The sequence below is a fragment of the Mizuhopecten yessoensis genome, unplaced genomic scaffold, assembly GCF_002113885.1.
Source record: "Mizuhopecten yessoensis strain PY_sf001 unplaced genomic scaffold, ASM211388v2 scaffold11137, whole genome shotgun sequence".
Taxonomy (NCBI): domain Eukaryota; kingdom Metazoa; phylum Mollusca; class Bivalvia; order Pectinida; family Pectinidae; genus Mizuhopecten; species Mizuhopecten yessoensis.
The window spans coordinates 796,577-813,521 of record NW_018408898.1 but is presented as its reverse complement, the minus strand read 5'-3'; the positions used below and the strand labels follow the sequence as shown (position 1 = coordinate 813,521).

The 16,945-nt window shown below is 37.3% G+C and overlaps 1 protein-coding gene across 1 annotated transcript in view; it reads right to left on the bottom strand.

Annotated features, from left to right (window-relative positions):
- Positions 1-559: 559 nt before the first annotated feature.
- Positions 560-16,945, bottom strand: part of LOC110466555 (integral membrane protein GPR155-like) — a gene marked incomplete at its 3' end in the record, with an annotated part of 24,379 nt that continues 7,993 nt past the window's right edge. Inside the window, exons 2-12 of the mRNA XM_021523111.1 lie at positions 15,326-15,460; positions 13,045-13,545; positions 11,596-11,970; positions 10,340-10,454; positions 9,836-10,016; positions 8,557-8,712; positions 7,479-7,562; positions 6,964-7,175; positions 4,069-4,162; positions 1,333-1,723; positions 560-876 (exon numbers count right to left, since the gene is read on the bottom strand). Of these exons, the coding sequence (XP_021378786.1) occupies positions 560-876; positions 1,333-1,723; positions 4,069-4,162; positions 6,964-7,175; positions 7,479-7,562; positions 8,557-8,712; positions 9,836-10,016; positions 10,340-10,454; positions 11,596-11,970; positions 13,045-13,447 (2,328 nt within the window). The remainder of the gene's footprint in view (positions 877-1,332; positions 1,724-4,068; positions 4,163-6,963; positions 7,176-7,478; positions 7,563-8,556; positions 8,713-9,835; positions 10,017-10,339; positions 10,455-11,595; positions 11,971-13,044; positions 13,546-15,325; positions 15,461-16,945) is intronic.

The following is a 16,945-nucleotide window of genomic DNA, read 5'->3' as shown; positions in this document are numbered from 1 at the left end:
ATTGCCCCCTTTTGGCCCCGCCCCTAAGCCCCCTGGGGAGTCAGCATCCACCATTTGTACAATTTTTAATAACCACCACCTAGGGATGCTTCCAGTCAAATATGGTTGATATCCACTTCTTAGTTTCAGAGAAGAAGTCGCTTAAAGCAATATGGGCAAATTGCCCCCTTTTGGCCCCGCCCCTCAGCTCCCTGGGGGGTCGGCCCCACCATTTGTACAATTTTGAATCCCAACCACCTAGGGATGCTTCCAGTCAAATTTAATTTAATTCCAACCAGTGGTTAAGAAGAAGAAGTCGTTTAAAGAAATTGTTGACGTACGACCCACGGACGCCATGGTATGGCATAAGCTCACCTTGGTCCTTCGGACCAGGTGAGCTAATAATACATAAAATTACCGTAGTACATGTTTTACCTATCATTGGACACAAAATAAAGAATTAAATGCCAAATGTAATAGACTTTATAGGACTATAGGTTCCCTTAGAAACACCAACAAATACTCAATGTTCTGGCTTTATAGGACTAGAATCCCTTAGAAATACCAACCAACAACTCACCACTGTCATTGACACTTGGCTACAAATCAACAGGATCATAAACTTCCCACTCTGGAAATTATCTTTGGACTTGGATGTGTACTTCTTTGTTATTGTCACACCTGACTCTTCTGATTGGATGAGAGCCGTGTCTGCGTGATAAGATCGGACCAATCGGGTGCAGGCTTGCCTCTGGTCCTGGTTACAGGTGCCGTATTTACAAACTTTATCCTCGAGGCTCTCCTGAAGTGAAGGTGTATCACTGGTTGAAGAGGTCTCTGAGGACAGTAGGTTGTCTCTCTCACTGGGGAACGGCACTATGTCCTCAAAGTCTTTATCTAAAGTTTGAGAGAACTGTGTTAGGAGACCACTTTTAAAACTCGCAAATACAATTATTTCAATGTTAACTGAACCTGTACAAGAAACCACCTACATAGTAACAGTGACCTTGACCTACAATGAAAAAACCTGAAATGCAACATTGTTCAAGGTATTGCCATACCAAACACTTGAATGAAATTTCATGAAATTATGTTGAGCAATAAAGTAGCTAGAGTGATGACAAAGAGTGAAACATACGCATATACATACAGGCTGAATCCTATATCCCCTCAAACTTTCGTTGCAGGGGATAAACAAGTTTGTGATGTATGTTTAAAAGATATGGATAAGTATGAGACATTTTTTATGAAAGTTCATAAAATACGAATTTAATGCAAATATCTGTGGGGATTTTAATTTTCCTTATGGTTAACAAATAGATCTGTTGACAACAACCCCCACCCATCATTTACCTTGGTAACATCCGCCGGTACAGGTATCACAGTCCTTTTTGTTTTCTCTTTGCTGTCTCTCACACTCTGTATTCACATTCAATGAGCCACTGGCACTTAATGACCCATTGTTGCTAAACCCACTGCCAGGCATGCTTTCTAGATCAGCTTGGACACTCACTGACACAAATCTACCAGCTGCACTGTTGTCAGACTGCAATCTGACCCGGGTAGATGGCTTATACACTTTTCTGCGTGTCTTCTGACGCTGGAGATTTGTGGAGTCTCTTGTACTGTCTGAGTCTAGGGAGTTCTGTGACTCAGGTCGATATCGGCTGTTCCTCTGCTTTAGTATCAGACATACAATGTTGATCACACTACACAAAGCCAGCACTATCACAGACAGAATTGACTGTAAAACAACAGCAGTAATATCATGTAACATAGCAACAAATGAATGAACTGAACAAAATTTAAAAGATCTATAATGCACAAGGTATGCAACTAAGGAGTCTATGTGAAAGGGGTAATTTGAACAAGGTCTATGGAAATGAGATCCCTTGAACAAGGTCATTGTATAAAACAAAGTTTTTAAACAAACAGGTTCTATGTAAACAAGATAAGAGGAAGGTTAACATGTAAAATGTCAATATATGTACATGGGTAAAGGTGAAAAAGATCAGTCACATTTAAGGATAGTTAGTATTATATTATTTAACTATATTACTTGTTTTGTGAACACTCTGTTTAATGCAGCACAAAACCTGATTTCAGTGCGAGAGATTCCACCTTCCCAAGATACATAAATATGGTAAGTTTGGTCAACGTAGGTGAAATAACATAGAACTTATGCTCCGGACAAATTTCGGTATTCAAAATAAACAAAGGACCATAACTCTAATTCTAGTGCACTGCACACCTTCTGTGGGTGATGTAAGTATACTTCAAGTTTGATTAAGATATCTTCAACGGTTAAAAATGTACAGGCCGACCAAGAAATTACTGAAAATGTTGCACTTCTTTGACCTTGAGGTGAAGGTCACAGTGACCTAATTCCAGTGCACTGCACACCTTCTGTGGGTAATGCATGCATACCTCAAGTTTCATCAAGATATCTCTAATGGTTTAAATGGCCCAGACAAGTTGCAATTAGAAGAACCAGAAGAAGAAGAACCAGCACTAATACAATATGTCTCCCTTCATTCGAAGGGGAGACATAATTAATGAATACAAGTTTAATTAACTTAACATAACCACTTATAGCAATTTCTGTTATTATATCAATTTCATGACTCTAAAATGGCATCTCTGTTCAACGAGCCAAGGTAGATTTGAACTTTGTATATTTACATACACTCCATATCATAAAACTCTGAAACATTCACTTCATCAATCACCTAATTTTTCACCAGTTTTTAGAGTGTGTTTGATAGAAGCATCTTGTGTGGTGTGTTATGAGAAACATCTGGAATGCATATGGTCTGTTGTGTAAATCATCTGGTGTGGTGTTTAGTGTGCGAGAATCATCTGGTGTGGTGTTTAGTGTGCGAAAATCATCTGGTGTGGAGTTAAGTGTGCGTGAATCATCTGGTGTGGTGTTTAGTGTGCATGAACCATCTGGTGTGGTGTTTAGTGTGCGTGAACCATCTGGTAAGGTGTTTAGCGTGCAAATAATCTGGTGTGGTATTCAGTGTGCGTGAATCATCTGGTGTGGCGTTTCATGTTGTGCAAATCATCTGGTGTGGTGTTCAGTGTGTGTTAATCATCCAGTGTGGCAATTCATGTAGTGGTAGGAATCGGGTATGATTTTTCTGTAATGAGAAGCATTTGGAATGGTTTGTTGTGAGAATTAGCATCCAGTGTGGTGAATGATAAGTTTTTTTTTAACACAAACAGTTATTGAAAACTTATTTGTTTTCAGTGGTTTAGAGTCGAGACATTGGTGATTTGCACTCTTTCTTAAGAAAGGAACAGATGTTTTTGAAAGATCACAAAACAAGTTTTCAATTACTGTTAGTTTTCAAAACAAACTTAGCATTTATTATTCATACCAAACTGATGAATTCTTGACCTAAGAAACTTATTAAAGGCCTACTGCACATCAACATCTCAGTGTATTGCCAAGGCAAATTTCAAAAAGGATTCATATTTTGATTTTGAGATAATCTCCAGAAATGAAAGTGCGGATGGACAGACAGACAAGGACACACTCATCTCCAACACGAGGCCCCAATTATCAGCCTGATGTAACTTGACAAGTAGTCTTGAATGTTTTAAGTAAATCAGAGAACAAGTTGGAAATGTTCAGAGACTGACTGATCAGTGGAACAATAAATAAAAACTTAATATACTTCAGTCTATGTCTATAATTAAATAACAAAGTCCTGCTCCTGTGATCTTCTGACAGGAGGGTACTTAATCAAATCCATTTTAATCAGTGATACCTCAAATAAAGTGAAATTCAAGTATGTCAAGTCATAATTTGAGATTTTAAATCATACAAAACTGAATCCCCCTGAACCGGGGGTGCCTCACATGTCCCATTAACATCCATGGTCATTTAAGGACGTGCCAGTTTCTGGTGTTGGAGGAAAGCCTAAGTTCCCAGAAAAACACCACTGACATACAGCCAGTACCTGGAAACTGCCCCACGTAGGTCTCAAACCCACGACCCAGTGGTGAAGGGCTAATGGTAACAGAATGTCAGATGCATTAACAACTTGGCCCCAGTGGTAGAATGGCTAACGTGTGACTTACCTGATCTGATCCGTAGTGGAAGGAGGGGTCAATCTCATCATGGACGTGGTGGGATCCCAAAATAAACAGCAACCCAGTACAGAATACAGGGAACCTAAAAAACACCAGAAACAGAATACAGAGAACCTAAAACACACCAGAAACAGAATACAGGGAACCTAAAAAACACCAGAAACAGAATACAGAGAACCTTAAAAACACCAGATTACAGGTACCTAAACAAGAGGCCCAATGGGCCTGCATCGCTCACCTGGTATTAATCTCACACTTGTAATCTTAAAATTTAAGTGGACTAAAATACAGCTATAGGCAGAATATATATCAGTGTTTGATTCATAAGAACCTATTAAAAGATTTAAACATATAACGCATGTCACCTTGAATGTCAAACAAGGACATTAGGTTGAAAGTGGGTCAAGTTCATTCATTTGAACAAACTTGGTAGCCTTTCAAAGTTTCATCCCAGCATGCTACAGGCCCAATATCAGTACCCTGGGCCTTTTGGTTATTAGGTAGTCGTTAAAAGATTTTAAGACATTTGACCCCTGTCACCTTGAAAGTGGGTCAAGGTCATTCATAACCCTTGGCCTTTTGGTTATTGAGAAGAAGAAGAAGTCGTTTGAAGATTTTAAGACATCCGACCCCAGTGACCTTGGAAGTTGGCCAAGGTCATTCATTTGAACAAACTTAGTAGCCCTTCATCCCAGCATGCTACTGGCCAAATATCATCAGCCTGGGCCTATTGGATAAACTTGACGCCGGACGGACGACGGACGCCGCACCATGCCATAAGCTCAATTGGCCCTAGGCCTTAGGGCCAGGTGAGCTAAAGACACCAGAAAGTTCAATCATTTCACAGACATGCCTACATGTATAATGAACAAAAAAAGAAATGCACAAAGTTCCCCCCTGCAGTACACCTTAGCTGTAAGGAAATAATGGAATATTTGGTCAGGTATTAATTACATCAAGAACAACCTCCCTTCTCAACAATCTACCCTAAAATCAGCCAAGTGTGACGATGTCATTGTGTGACTTTGTGAGCTTCTTAAGTCCAAATCATGTGGCGTTATCAAGCCAAGCCAGAGTTTTTTAAACAAATAATCTCAACGGATAGTCTAAGTTCAGCCACATTAATTTTCCATGTTGGCATTATGATTTCGCCATTGACTGAGATTAAGCTTAAAGCTTAAAGCAAATTCAGAGGGGTAGAACAATTGCGATGTTGATGGATGGTCATAGCCAAACTGCTGTCGCACGGCAGTTTGGTGTTGGCCCGTGTACAATTAACCGGAACTGTACACGTTTCCGTGCTACTGGGTTAGTTTCCGATCGTCCCAGGAGCGGTCGTCTGCGTGTAACGACGGCATGACAAGACAGGGCGATTTGATTGTCCCTTTTGCGCAACAGATTCAAGACTGCTGTAGAGACTGCGTCGCATACCTTAGGTACTCATGGCAGACCCATTAGTCCTCAAACTGCCAGGAACCGCTTGCGTGCTGAGAGAATCATTGCGCGCCGACCTTATTTCGGGCCACCACTGAGGCGGCAAGTGAGTCTTGCCTGGATGCGCAGACATAGCCCGAATAAGTTTGGTATGCGTCGATGGAGGCTTGTGATGTTCACTGACGAGTCTAGATTCTGTCTGTATCGCTCAGATGGAAGAAAAAGGGCATATCGCAGACGCAGTGAGCGTTTCGCAGACGCGGTGAGCGTTTCGCCGACGCATGCATGGTTGAACGCGATAGATTCGGTGGGGCTTCTGTAATGCTTTGGGGAGGCATCTCCCATGGAGTAAAATCCCCCTTAGTGGTCCTGGATCAAAACCTCAATGCCGTTCGATACAGAGACCAGATCCTCCAACCACATGTCCTTCCACTTCTCGGACCTCATAACCTAATTTTCCAGCAAGACAATGCTCGACCGCATGTTGCCAGAGTCTGTCGTTATTTTCTCACAGCAAACAACGTTCAGCCTCTGGAATGGCACCCATAAAGCCCCGACATGTCTCCCATTGAGCATCTGTGGGATGAGCTGGACAGGCGTATTAGGAAACGTCAAAACCTCCCAACTAACCGCGCCCAGTTGATCGCAGCATTAACACAAGAATGGAACAACATTCCCTTAAGGCAAATAAATGTTCTCATGAATTCAATGCATAGGAGAATCCGTGCAGGGATTCGTGCAAAAGGTGCCCACACCAGGTACTGAAGTGTCATTTTGTTTTTCGCAGGTATCCCACTTTGAGTAACTACTGATGACACGAGTGACGTCACACAGACTTTTCTTTTGCAGTATTGTAAAGAGTAGACTTGTCCCTTCATATTAATATAAAATTTTGTACAAATTTCCCAAAATATCATAGGCTATTGATTGCATAATTTAATTGTGCGTTTCTTTTTTGTTCAGTATACATGTAATACACATTTAATCAATTTTTGTTTTCAAATTCAATATAGCTACAATAATATCAATGACAGCATGCCAATAAGAAAACAACATATATTTCTTGTATGTACTGTTTTTTGGGATATATGCTTGTAGAATTTATTTGTGATTTATTTAATTCATGACTGAGAAGACAATCATTATATTTATTCATGGAATTGATATTTGAAGAAGACTTGAATTTGCTAATATTTAATCTCATGTGAAATAAATGACTTACAGTAAATGGAAATTTAGTATTATCAGTGTCAAATACAAATTTAGGTAATTCAAATTATAACCTTTTTGAACTTATCAAGGATTTCTTCTTCAATGAATTGGATATACAATGTGTCCAGTATATTGGTATCTAAACTTTGGCATCACCATTTTGATACTTCCTGCATGTTGGACATGTTAGAAGCTATAGATATATAGTATAACTTAAGTGATCGTTTACGTACTTACCCAAACCCAAACAGATACATCCAGGCCTTGAAGCGTAGAACAGAACACAAACTACGACAATGGAGCATGTAAAGTGTCAGAGAAATCACAGCAGTCCAGCAACGGGTGGCAAACACTCCGACCAGGATCAGTGTAAACTGGAGATAGTGTTTCCATGACAACTGACCACAGTCTTGACCATTGTAAATAATCATACCAACACAGGACAACAGCTGCCAACCAGATCAAAGACATCATTTTAACATCGTCAAATCAAAACAATATTTGGTACAAGATTGTAATTGATAATGTTATTCTATGCCCCTTTCTACAGTAGATGAAAAAATAATCAAAGGGAAGACAACTTCAGTCAGTGCAATCACATGATATAATACATTTACAATGTAAATAACCTAAGTTTGTCACCAAGTGGATAATCAGTGACAAATATGAGTAAAGAGAAAAAAAACTTCAACGGGACAATGAGAATCTTAGAGGCACAACAGTACAATAATGAAATGTAGGCGACCACTTACATGTGAAAAAACAAGGCAGACAAGAAACTGGTGTGGCATCTTCTTGTATCTCTTACTAAATAATAGGATTCCAAGCACCCAAACCTGTGGATATAAATTATAAATATTTATTTATATAAAAAATATTACATAACATGTTCCTTGTTTCTAAATAAAATATTTAATTAAAATTTAAATCTTCCAAAGGGATCCCATAGTTGTTAATGTTTGATTGGTTGAAAATATTATATATATAACTATTTCCACAAGCTTTCTTACAAACAGAAACTAATGCAGCGTGGATAAAGTAAATGTATAATTAAATTTCTCACTGGTATTAGACACATCTAGAGGCAATAATATACATTTCTCTCATTTCCCTGTGTGTAAGATAGAGCTGTCCAGGGTAAGAAAGGGGTGTAGGAAATTTCTCTGGTTTTACCAAACTTGGTATCCTACACCCCTGGGCATGAAAGAGTCTTATATTATTGCCCTTTCTGAAGGGAAACACAATTCTTTGTTTCTCCTAAGTTAATCATGCTCCACAAGGGCAATGTGTGAAACACAATTAATCAAGGAGCAACAAAGAATCGTGATTCCCTATTGCACGGGCAATAAATATTTCATTATGCTGAAAATTTAAATAATATATATAAAACAATAACACTATAGTAGGAATGATCAGGTTGACGTGCCATTGTTGTCTTCTGCGTTCGTTATTAGGAACTTCATGTAGGTTACAAGATACATGAAGATTTATTTAAAGTTGTGTATGTTAAACAATAAACATTAGCTCTGTAGAGATATTTTAGATTGGGTTGAATCTTGTAGATTTTTCGATAGAGGCTCAGAATAAGGGAAGTATATTAAAGTAAATGAAGAGTACTTAAACTAAGTAATGATGTCATCAGTGTACTGTACTATCACCTTTGTAATATGGATCTGACAAATTCACCCAATAAAATACAATTGCATTCTGTATTACTGATATTTTCATGCACTGGCACCTTGTGTATTGCAGTCTCTTTTGAAGGGAGTCCAAAACGAAAAACATGTGTGCCATGTTCAATTTGTTCAAGGAAATCACTAAATAACTTACACAGCAGACAACACTAATGATGCTGGTATCAAATGATGTCTCCAACAGCAACGTCTTGTAGTCCATCTCACTGTTGACCACCACAGTCAACATTTTAGCTGACATGAACATCATCGGAGCAGAGAAGAATGTCCCAGCCACCATCCCTGTCGCGACCTGAATCACACATGTACACTAATTATAAGCTTTCTTCTTAATGCACATCATTCTTATCCAATATTGATCAGAAGAATATTTTGGGCCTCCTCCAATTTTAAGCAATTAATTCAGTTGTTTCCTTAATCAATGACCTCAAATATCCTGTTTATAACAAATTTTCCCATGGAGATCAATGACATCAAAATTCTGTAGCAATGTTGAATTGTAACATCATTTTACAGGTTGTAGTCAGAAACTATTTACAAGGGGAAAGAACATTTTCAGAAAACCTACAATAATGTGTCACTGTTTCTAAGGCGACCGAGCACTGACTACTCTACCTAGTCCACTAAAACTGATCATAATCACAGGCTCCAAAATTCTGATTGGTCACCTGTTTATGATCAGCTATCGACTGCTCTATAAACAAGAGTACCGCGGGGCGGAACAATATACGCCCGTCCAATGCCATATAGTGTTATATCCTTTCTTACATTGAAATAAGATCTGCATCATTCTAAGAGTGGTTAGCTGACATGCTATAAAAAATGTAGGAGAAAATGAAGAAAGGGCAATAACTTTTGCAAAAATCGTTGAATCAAAATTCTTTTCAGGGTGAAACAGTGTCATATCATGATAATAATGTATACCCAGTTTCAAAGAGATCTGTTCAGAAAAGCAGGAATGAGATTGCTGGACAAAAATCAAATACTGAAATAAACAAAGGGCAATAACTTTGGCAAAAATTGTTGAATCAAAATTCTTTTCAAGGAAACACAACAAAATATCATGATTATTTAGCCTACTAAGTTTCAAAGAGATCAGTCGAAAAATGGAGGAGGAGATTGCCGGACAAACAAAAGTTTAATTTCACCTGGATTGAATAAAACGATGTAGCAACTAGCAAGTCCATAATGCATCGAGTTGAGACATGACCTCTAGACAAGTGAATGACTACATGTAGTATATCTTTTCTCTAACAAACATGTAAAACTCTCACAATCGCTGTTGCCAGAGTTTTGCAAACCCACAAGTTTTATTGAGCATTCGATAGCTGACCATAAGCAGGCAACCAATAAGAATTCTGGAGCATGTGATTATGATAAGTTTTAGCGGACTAAACTCAACCATAATATCTCACCGTTTCTTGGGCAATTGAGTACTGACTGGCATACAAGAACACAGAAGGTGCAGTGGGGAATGTACCATAGAGAAATCCATACATGCTCAGTGATATAGTGCTGTTGGGATCGCTGTTATTGGCTGTAGATGTCCTCTCCATAGCACCTACAATCTGCCATATTACCAATGGTAACACCAGTCTGAAAAACAATTCAACATCTTTTTGATAAGTTAATCTATCACAACAGTAAGCTTACTGAGACTGACCTGATCAGATCAATTACAAATTCATACATTCATAGTTTGAAATGACATGATCACTCAACTTTGATCTTGCCTTTAAAAAATGGAATTGAATCACTTTTTCTTTTTGTTTTCTTTTGCACAATATCAAGTTATTTCATGGTGTTTTTTCTTCTATTTTGCACTGTGTTCCAATTCTGATTTTTTTTGAAGTATTTTTTTGCCATGTTAAGCATACAAAAAAGTAAGATCTTTCTCCATACAGTGATCTATCACTTACGCCTTAGCTGCTATGAGAAGTAGAGGTAACAGCAGACCTATGCCGACTGACCCGGATACCTTGCCTACCAGACTGAGGCCTAGGTAAAACAAGGCTGTAGCACTGAAGGCATCACCTACACATATATGGTACAAAACAATTAGAACACATATAGGCATAATGTTAGATAATGGAAAGGTTAGGACAAAAGACGCTCACAGTGTCTGTAATGCTCTTCTTATCATGCTTTTTGTACCAGTACTGTATATTGGAAAATGTTCGCTGCAGTTGAATTTTTTGCCTTTTTTGTCTTCCATAATGAGGGCAATTTTATTATACAGCAAATAAAAGTAAATAGCATAACAAACCTATCAGTTACATGTTAAGGGCAAAATTAACATTGGCAAAAAATTGATTTCATAGGTGAAGGGTGAAATACTGTCAGGGAGAGCATTTCCTGGTATACAGTAATAATTTAAATAGTAATGTCGCATTTCCTTTTATGTATAAAACGTATCCAGTACTAGTACATAAGTTATATCGGGACAATAGTGTTGATTTAAAAGATATTCATTTTAACGAACTTTAATTGATAGCCATTAATTGGAGAGGGCCTAGAAATTAAGTTGTGAAAACTTGTGCCCAAATCCCTATGACTGTTTAATGTCAATAAGATATGTTTGAATGTAATTGATAGCCCTTAATCACCATTCTAGGCATATTTGTTTTTTAGAATAATTCTGCTGTTTGAAATATTTAACTCAATTTCACTTCTACGGCCTTAATAATATTGGTACGTAATTCCAATTGGACACTCATTATATAATTATAACCAATTATCCCTCTTATACTACACAGTCTGTGAAAGCCCTAACACACAGTAGACGTGCCCTGTATATAGTTACATATACAACACATTATCAGTGATTTCAGATAATTTTTTGCAGCGAGTCTTGACCATCTTCTTTCAAAATTTGATGAGTTCCATTCCAAAAGATATATATATATACTAAATTAAACTTTAAATCGCCTGAAGAGTCCTAAGATGGGCGAACATGCTAGCGGATTATACTAGTCTTCGTGTTTTGTTTTATTTATATTTATCGCTATATATATATGAGTCAACCAGAACTCAAATAAATGAGTCCTTACGATTCTGATGATTATATCCATTATGGCCTAAAAAGCAACAACATATCATAAGATATCTTACTTTAAGTTATACCTGAAAGTTGATATTTCAAGTTGACAATTTGCACTAAAATGACAACACTCACCAAGAGTAGTCAGAAGGCCGTCCAAGACCGCAGGGAGTTCGTGCTTGAAGACGAAGTTCCCAATAATCCCAATGATGGTCATAAAGACAATGGGATTTGAAATGACTCCCTTGATTACATGCATGACTACCATTGCTGTGCTTGTGTGAGGGGTAGCCTCAAGCTTCCTTTGGGTTGATGCGGCATTGCCTAGCAACGACTCGCCTTCCCTTCCGAGGGCATGACCTCCCGAGGAATCTTTCGCAGACTGGACACGTCGTTTCTGTATCTCCAACAAAACAAACCCAATGGGGTTCAAGAACACCACAGAGATTGGAGCTATCAAGTAGATGTACTTCAGGTACTCAGGATGGGACTTCCCATACAGGGCCTGGACTGTAAGGAGAAAGATATGTCATTGTGTTAAATATGAAGAATTGGAGTGATACAGTGACTTGACTGTAATTACAAGGACAAACATATTATATTACAAAACAGCAGTTTAAGCTTTACACATTTACATTTACCTGAATTATTTGAAAAACTAAAATCAAAATTTTAATGGTTATCGTCTTGGATATTGTAAACAACAGGCCCAAATAGCCTGAATCACTCACCTGGTATTAATCTCACACTTGTTATCTTAAAAGTGGACTAGAATACAGCCACAGGCAGAATATCAGTGTTTGATTAATAAGAACCTATTAAAAGATTTAAACATATGACTCCTGTGACTTTGAATGTCGAACAAGGACATTAGGTTGAACAGACTTTATAGCCTTCCAACCACACATGCTTTTGGAAAAATATCATTACCCTGGACCTTTTGGTTACACAGAAAAAGTCATTTTAAGATTTAAAAACATAATTGGGCGAGGATCATTCATTTGAACAAAATTGGTAGCCCTTCATCTGAGCAAATTACTGACCAAATATCATTATCCTAGGCCTCTTGGTTGTTCACAAGTATTTTTTATTTTTTTAACATATTTGACCCCTATGACCTTGAATATAGGTCAAGGTCATTCATTTGAACAAACTTGGTAGCCCTTTATCCCAGCATGTTACTGGCAAAATATCATTATCCTAGGCTTCTTAGGTATTCAGAAGAAGTTGTTTAAAGGTTTTAAACATATTTGACGTCCCCTGTGACCTTGAATATGAGTCAAGGTCATTCATTTGAACAAACTTGGTAGCCCTTCATCACAGCATGCTACTTGCCAAATATTATAACCGTAGGACTCTTGGTTATTCAGAAGAATTTGTTTTAAGGTTTTAAACATATCTGACCCATGTGACCTTGAATATTTGTCAAGGTCAATCATTTGAACAACTTGGTAGCCCTTCATCCCAGCATGCTACTGGCCAAATGTCATCACCCTAGGCCTCTTGGTTATTGAGATGAAGAAATTTTCATATAGTGTACTTATAATAGAATTGTAACAATAATTCTAAAACATTGATACTTACTGATGGGGTAGCCAAGAGCAAAGTCATTACTCTGGGTGGAGAATATTCCGTACATTCCTGCATAGCCGTAATTTAGAGGTCGCTTAGCAACCAACGTCACCAACACCACCAAGAAAAAAACAACAGATTTTGATATCAATATACTGGTCAAAAACAACCAGTTCACAACGCTGAAGTCAAGTATACACATGTTTTTAAACAGGAGAGATGGGAGACAGAAGTTTGACACAAAAAGCCCTATCCCTCGACTCTGTGCTGCAGAGATGAGGCTAACTCGTCCAGCGATATAGCCCGACAGGATGATGACAAAGCACTGGATAATGGCAGGGTACAGGTTGTCAATGGACACGCTACTCTCCATCCCTGCACTGGATAAAGTTGTTGAGTTTATGTCGGACCTCATCTTCTCACCCAATACAGGAGGCAGTAATACCGAGAAATCACCTAGCAATTACCAATGCCATCAGGGAAATGAAGGGATTGTCTTGGCTGTTCAATTTCCTGCAAAATACAATAAGCATTTTAAAGATGGGCTCCGACTTATTTCTCAGAATATTCTACATTATTGACATTTATTTCTTGTTGTGCAATGTACAATTATGCACATTACAAACTGTTAAGTAGAATATGATAACAAGAGCTAGAGGCCCAATAAACCCTGGATTGTGGTTATCACTTGCCTTCCATTCAATAAAGTCTCAAACACATCTCACATCTGTGACCTCTAAAATCGGTCTAGGTCAAAGTTATTTACATAAAGTTGATAGAAATTAAACTACATTTTTACAGTTTTTTTCCATATTTGCCTATTCATCCATGCCTGCATCTTGCTAAATATCATGATCACCCTATAGCAAGGCCTCTGGTTATTCAATTTTACATGGTCTGTAACCTTGAAAGTGGATCTACATTTGTAGGTCACTCATTTGAAAAACGTTTTTATAGTCCTTTATCCTAGCCTGCTACAGATAAAATACCACGCCTCCTGAATATCTAAAATACAAATTGTTTAACTTTCAAACACATTTGACCATTTGTCTTGAAAGTGGGTCAAGGTCATTGATTTGAACAAATATCAAAGACCGTTATCCTAGCAGGCTACAGATCAAATAACATTACCTCTAGCCTTTTACGCTATTTGAACATATATGACCTTTAAAGTGAATCAACTAAGCGTTGAACTGTTTTTGTATGACATTTATTACCTATTTGAATGACACAGCTTTGCAAACAAAAAACATATTGCGTGCTAGCGCATCATTACTTGTTTGCTTGCAAAGGTGTGTCATTCAAATTTATATCATAAATGCCATATGAAAACATTTCAATGCTTATATTTACATCCTCTCCGCCTTTCACGTATTTGTTTTTTACTAATAACATTTATAATTTACAATTCCTGTCTTATCGACAGTCTGCACAAACTTGTTCAATAACTGGAATAGTGTATTGTCTAGCTCATTAGCAAAGCATTGTGTCTCGTTATGCATGTAAAATTTAAAGTCTCATCAATGACACAGCTTTTAAGTAGGTTTTATCTAGTGACAATGCCATGCAAATGAAAATCTTATAAATTATTTGAATAATATATCTGTAAATACAGCATAGTAACTTAATTATAGCCATGGATCATGCAGATAAAAAAATCTAAAATCTTTTTGTTACACCGAAATGTTTGAACTACAGTTTTTTTTTTATAGATACCAGACGTGTACCTGCCTAGCTATTCACTCATATATATGCAGGTGAAACAACAAAAGCACTGCTTGCAGTACCCCCTTGTCCCACTACCAAGGCCCTGTCCTGGACCCCCTCTTAATTAATCCACTCAAAACACTCCTGGATTCAATGATTGGGTTTTACATCCCTATTCCATTTATAAATGAATCAAGGACCATCGATAATGAGTATATTGTTCAGTATACACTATACATGTATGAATATTGTTGACCTCCTCACCTCTTCATCTAGAGAAGCCGTGACACTGATAACATGCCGGCCACCTTGTTGACAGACAGATATCAATGATACTGATACGCAAGTAAATAGGTACGTTTATTTGTGTGCTGACAGTAAAACCTGCCGTATACAAATCATTTACACACAAGAACCTGTACATATATATATACTGACACAAACTAATATCATCGGACATGAGTTTTCACTAACTGTATAATTTAGTAAACAAACATTGGAAATCACTTTCAACAAATGTACATGTTTTATTTAATGAAGTTTGTAGTCTACACTAACGTAAATATTGCAGTGTGATCATACTTACAATTCTAGCCAGATATCATGTGCCCACTTCATGATGACCAGTCACCTACAGTACACACATGTACAACAGTAGCTGCTGGCTGGCATCCCACCACAAAGTTAGGGTCTGCTAACACTGACATCAATACTTTTTCTCCTACAGAACACAAAATAAGTTCATCTTATCAGTGTTGTAAAATAACTCCTGAAGCTACAATAAATATACAGGTAACAATAGAATAACACAGATACATTCAATCATAAAAGCTTAACATACCTCTTGGCTTGACAGTTAAATATAAACAACTTTTCTACAAATATGCCCCCAAGGAATATATATGCAGGCAAAACACATCATTTTAATTTACATTACAATTTTAATGTTGTCTGGTGCAGGTATATATACTTCTAAATATCTGACTAACTATTCATGTCTTTTGTTGTTACGCATGACAAATGAACCTTAAGGATTTTGGATGATCAGGATATGCCCAACTTTACTAGTCGGCCAGGTAAAACGTCATTTCTATTACATGCAGTATAATACCTTATAGTAAAGTTAATTCAGTTCTTCACATTACTCACCACCTTAACATGTCAAAAGTGTGATATATATATACGGTGATACAACTACTTGCCATCTCTCCCTAGAAGGAGACTCCAGATTTTGGGAGTATACTTAGCAACTCCCGATTTTGGACCCGTAAATTTATATAATTAGCAATTTCAGTCTGTGAATTTGCTAAACTATTCCCATATTCTAAGATCTAAAAATTTCATCAGAAGAAACAACTCAAAATATGCCATTAAAAGGGTCATTTTGACTCTAGGGGGAATGCACATTCTTTTTTTATTTATGTTTTAATTTTGAGCATACACAGTCCCCCCTTGGAATTTTCAAAAAGTTGGCAAGAATATATGGTGATAGGCTGATAGCATTTGCCTTCTAACAGGTGTGGCTCAAAGCAAATGATTAACTTATATATGTGAGAAATCTATTAAAAAATTTCCTCTGTAAAAGCTTGGCAATTTAAAGGTCCTGCTCATGAGTTCAACCCTCTACATTTTCTGTTTTCTTTATTTCTATTTTCAAACATTCATATTTTGATCACACATGTACAACTAAAGTGTACTTTTCCATTTCTGTAAAAAGCATGGCAATTCAAGTGATTCATATGGAATGCTTCCTTCAAAAAGTATTTTAAAAATATTTACCCGTAGTGACAATGGAAATAAACTCATTGGTATTAATATAATTACATATTACCCTTAACTATATTTAAAAAAAAATGAGATCCATATCAGATGCTACATACATGCTCTACTAAAGATTACTTAGAATCTGTTAGTTGCACAATACCTAGCTGTATCTTAGTAACAACCCAGGCTAAAAAAAGGTACATTGAGGCATGCCTTTTTCATGCCTTTTTCATGCCTAAAATGTACCTTTGGCCCGAGGTACATTTTAGGCATGCCTAAAATGTACCTCTACTTCTGGGGTATTTTTAAAGTATACCTCAAATGTGCCCCGTTTGGACTCTAATTTTGTCAATGTGCCTCAAATGTGCCCCATTTGGACTCTAATTTTAAAAATGTGCCTCAAATGTGCCCCATTTGGACTTAGGTCTCTTCCACATGCCTC